The 4,576-nt window shown below is 47.7% G+C and overlaps 1 protein-coding gene across 1 annotated transcript; it reads left to right on the forward strand.

The window, feature by feature from the left end:
- The first annotated feature begins 1,273 nt into the window (after window positions 1-1,273).
- LOC109511617 (uncharacterized) lies at window positions 1,274-3,173 on the forward strand. The gene has a single exon (XM_019862835.1). It carries the CDS (start codon window positions 1,274-1,276, stop codon window positions 3,011-3,013), a length of 1,740 nt encoding a protein of 579 aa, XP_019718394.1. The 3' UTR covers window positions 3,014-3,173.
- The last annotated feature ends 1,403 nt before the right edge of the window (window positions 3,174-4,576 follow it).

Genomic DNA, 4,576 nt, shown 5'->3' on the forward strand with positions numbered 1-4,576 from the left:
GTGAAATAGAAGTGAATAATACGCTATAGTTTCAGCAAAGCTCCTCATGCCCAACGGGTAACTGCGTTAAAGCATGAGGCCGCAAGGGGTGTGCCCGCTGTACGTGTGCCCGGCGAGTGCACAAGAATGATTGACACATTGTAGCCACACCCTCCGTCTCTGACTAGTTGTTGTTCCTCGGGCGCGGTGGTTTCTTAAAAACCTAGTTTGAGGTCCAAGAGGGCGCTCATTTTTTTGCAGATAATTTCACTAATGTAGGACTGTGAGGTTGGACTGACAGTTTTGACGAAAATAATAGGTGAATAATATAAATGAATGGATTAATTCATTCATTCATTCAGTAATGAAAAGCAAACTTTCCCATTAAATCTCATGTCAGAATCAAATTATTGTCCTTTTGTGAGTTTGACTGAGAAATTATTCTGTCAAATGTAATCAAAACAAATGGAAGAAGAAGAGAAGGGAGTTTGCAAAATATTCTTGCCATACAATTGTGTTAGCCTAAATCCTTGCCTCTCCAAATTTTCACACTTACAATAAGATCAGTAATTATGCTGAATATTGAATTACACTGAAAATTGTTTGAAATGATCTACAACATCACATTACATGCACATTAAAAAAGACTCCAATAGTCACCGCTGATGAATAAGTACTGGGTTAGTGAATGATTAAAAACATAACTCTCCGATGTATTATGTTCTTAGCGTCTCAGCAACAAAAGATAGTCTGCATATGATTCCAATAAAAGGAAGGGGGGGGGGGGAAGTGACGGAAAAGCACACACTGGCTGCTAGCCAGGTGCAGACAGACTCAGGAAGTTAAGACGGAATTCCAGCAATGCAGGCCGTTGTTTGACTTTTCAGTGAGATCCCTCATTCACTGCTCTCAGAGCTGTCTTTTTTGAGGAAAGGTGGTCGTGAGATGAAGTCCAGTGTTTGTGAATGTATCGCGGCCCTGACTTTGCACAGGAAACCTTGACCCAATTGATATTACTTGCATCCCTCTCGCCGCATCTGATATGTAAACTAATCTTCTTGACTCAACGCTGCTTTTGACAGTAATAAATGCCAGTGTCGGGAGAGTGAGTTATATAGCAGCTAAATTATACAGTAGGGCCAGAGAACGGACTTGGCACATAATTAAACCTGTATTATAAATGATATATTGTTCCAGTTAGGCTCTAACACTTTCAATCTAACACCAAGATCCTAAACCGGATCAATTAGCTGTGCTATGAATGTACAAGATAAAAAATATGTAGATTTAGAATATGCTGGTCAAGGCAGCTGAACCAGAATGCAGAGGTCCCCTCAGCAAGTCTGGAGTGAGGCAACCTCCCATCAGAGCCTTCATGGATGACCTCACGGTGACAACAACAGCTGTACCAGGAGCCAGGTGGATCCTCCAGGGGTTGGAGCGCGTCATGGCGTGGGCACGCATGAGCTTCAAACCGGCAAAGTCCCGGTCCTTGGTTCTGAAGAAGGGGAAGGTCACAGACAGATTCCGCTTCAGCCTGGGAGTACATCAGATCCCATCAGTCACTGAGAAGCCAGTGAAGAGCCTTGGAAAGGTCTTCAACTGCAGTCTGAAGGATGCAGATTCCATCAAGGCAACCAGTGCTGACCTGGAGGGCTGGTTAAGGACAGTGGACAAGTCTGGGCTCCCTGGAAGATTCAAGGCCTGGGTCTACCAGCATGGGATCCTCCCAAGAATTCTCTGGCCTCTCCTCATCTATGAGGTCCCCATGACTGTGGTGGAAGGTTTTGAGCAGAAGGTGAGCAGCTATCTGCGAAGATGGCTGGGATTACCACGCAGCCTAAGTAGCATTGGGCTGTATGGGAACACCAACAAGCTCAGGCTCCCTTTCAGTTCAGTCAGAGAGGAGTTCATTGTGGCACGGGCACGGGAACACCTGCAGTACTCTGGATCCAGAGATGCCAAAGTGTCCGGGGCAGGGATCGTTGTGAGGACAGGGAGAAAGTGGAAGGCAGCCGATGAGGTCCAGCAAGCAGAGTCACGACTGAAGCACAGGGCCATCCTGGGAACAGTGGCGCAAGGCAGAGCCGGACTGGGGAGACAACCAGCAACCCGTTTTGACCGTGCCAGCGGAAGAGAGAGGCAGAGGTTGGTGCAGGAGGAGGTGCGAGCTTCAGTCGAGGAGGAGAGAACCAGCAGAGCAGTGGCCATGCGGCAGCAGGGCGCCTGGATGAAGTGGGAGCAGGCGATGGAGCGGAGCGTCACCTGGAAGGACATCTGGCGGTGGAATCCCCAGAGGATCAAGTTCTTGATCCAGGGGGTTTACGATGTCCTCCCAAGCCCATCCAACCTGTGCACATGGGGCAAAATAGAAACACCTGCCTGCCCCCTGTGTTCCAAAACAGGGACACTGGAACACATCCTGAGCAACTGCTCCAAGGCGCTGGGTGAGGGCCAGTATCGATGGAGGCATGACCAGGTCCTCAAATCCATCGCTGAAGCAATCAGCAAGGGGATAGAGGGAAGCCGATACACCCAAGCCACAGCTAAGGCCATCCGCTTTGTCAGGGAAGGACAAAGGCCGGAGAAAACACCAAGAAACTGCTCTGCTGGTTTGCTCTCCACTGCCCGAGACTGGGTGATGACAGTTGACCTGGAAAGACAACTGAAGATTCCACCACACATCACCCAGTCAAGATTGAGACCCGATATCATCTTGGTCTCAGAGGCAACAAGGCAACTCTTCTTGCTGGAGCTGACGGTCCCCTGGGAGGAGAGGATGGAGGAGGCCCATGAAAGAAAGAGGGAGAAGTACCAGGAGCTGGTGGAGGACTGTCGGAGGAACGGGTGGAAGACCAAGTGTATGCCAGTGGAGGTGGGCAGTCGGGGGTTTGCCAGCCACTCCCTGAGCAAAGCCTACAGCACACTAGGCATAACGGGTGCCAACCGTAGAAGGGCCATAGGCAACAACGTGGAGGCAGCAGAAAAAGCCTCCAGATGGCTCTGGTTGAAAAGGGGAGAGCAGTGGTTGTAGTGGGTGTAGCATGCCACTTGGACACAGGCCGAGGCTTGATCACCTCGGCCGGGTCGCCTGGATGAGGGTGTCTGTTGCAAGACCCGAAACACCCAGTGAGTCCAGGATACAACACTGATGATGTGTCCAAGCTTGTGCATCAGCAGATGTATTGTTAACTGGATTTTACTGTAAATCCACTTCACTGAAATTGCACCAAAACTTACCATGAACAAAACAGCAACATTTAATGTACAATTTGGTTCTCATCGGTCACGTGTATGTCGTGTGACCATGGCAAAGATGCGACGGAATTGGGCACTATTTAATTTGGAATCAAAGCCAATCACTCACATAGGCTCTGTTAATCTGCGACACCCTTTTAAGATTCCTGTTTTGATTAGGATGTTCCCTCCAGCCATCTGTCTGTTCAGAGAGATTTTCTGCTTTTTTTTCCCTTGTCAGAGCCATAATGAGTGTGAGCAATACACATATCAACTGGCAGCCTTTGAAATCTCTGTCGACTGCTTCGACACCGCCATAGAATGCTCAGAGGCGCCTTTTTATTTTTAACACAAGACTCCAGTGAAACATGGAGTGAGACACATTTGTGCCTTATCAGCGAATTGACAAATTGGCCATTGCAGCAATGTGGGACAGATTATTCTGACATAAGCTCAGGCCCGGGAAGCCCGGACGAAATGAACTGTTGTTTTTGCCGCGTTGCGCCGGCTGGATGAAGAGAAGGCGGATGAACTGATGGTTAGAGGGGGTCTCCCTAACCACAGAGCAGTAAGAAAAACACAGGGAAGAAAAACAATCCCTGACATCACCGTCAGGTCTGCTGCACCAAAATTTAGGTCAAGATATATGGCCTGTCGGAAATGTGTCAGCGTTTCATTGCTCAGCCAGTTGGTCACAGTTATAAACACAAACACAAAAGAGAAAAATGTCAACTTCATTCAGCCCCACTAATGTCATTGTTTTGGAAATGCCAGTACCTGCAGTCTATGTGATGTTCTTTGGAGTGTGACCCAGTGTGGTTTCGCACCATTTAATAGGACATCGGCTTGAGCACACTCATCAGCTATGTACACAGCGTGTGCTGCTCTGATCTCCAAAATACATCCTTCAATGTTAAGTCGCTGTAGTCTTAGCTTGTACTTCTCAGTGGGCGTCAAGCAGCACAGATGTATGCTCCCTGGCCTGCCCTAGAAGAGCCTGTGTTGAACCCCTTTTGGAATCTCACGTTCAGTCTGTTGTGAGAGTAAATACACAGGGGGGTGGACCAAAGACTGGGTCGCAAATTGTCAGAGTAAATGATGTCAACCTATTTTATTGATCGTCTCGCAAGCATACATTTTCTCTGCAAATCATTTTTTGTCACATTCAGTAACCATCGTACTTACCGGTACTGAATTTTATTTGATTGCTCTAAAATTATGGCCAAGAAGTCTTTTTACTAGGATTCTAAATGTACAACTGCAAGAATAGATTGGCGTATTCCGACATACATTACCCAATGTATGTATGTACTGTGCGTGTGTGTGTGTGTGTGTGTGTGTGTGTGTGTGTGTGTGTGTG

The sequence above is a fragment of the Hippocampus comes genome, unplaced genomic scaffold (genome assembly GCF_001891065.2).
Source record: "Hippocampus comes isolate QL1 unplaced genomic scaffold, H_comes_QL1_v1.1 scaffold147, whole genome shotgun sequence".
Lineage (NCBI taxonomy): Eukaryota > Metazoa > Chordata > Actinopteri > Syngnathiformes > Syngnathidae > Hippocampus > Hippocampus comes.

Coding starts and splice junctions, on each gene's coding strand:
- LOC109511617 (XM_019862835.1), top strand. CDS start 1,274: ATGCTGGTCAAGGCAGCTGAACCAGAATGCAGAGGTCCCCTCAGCAAG.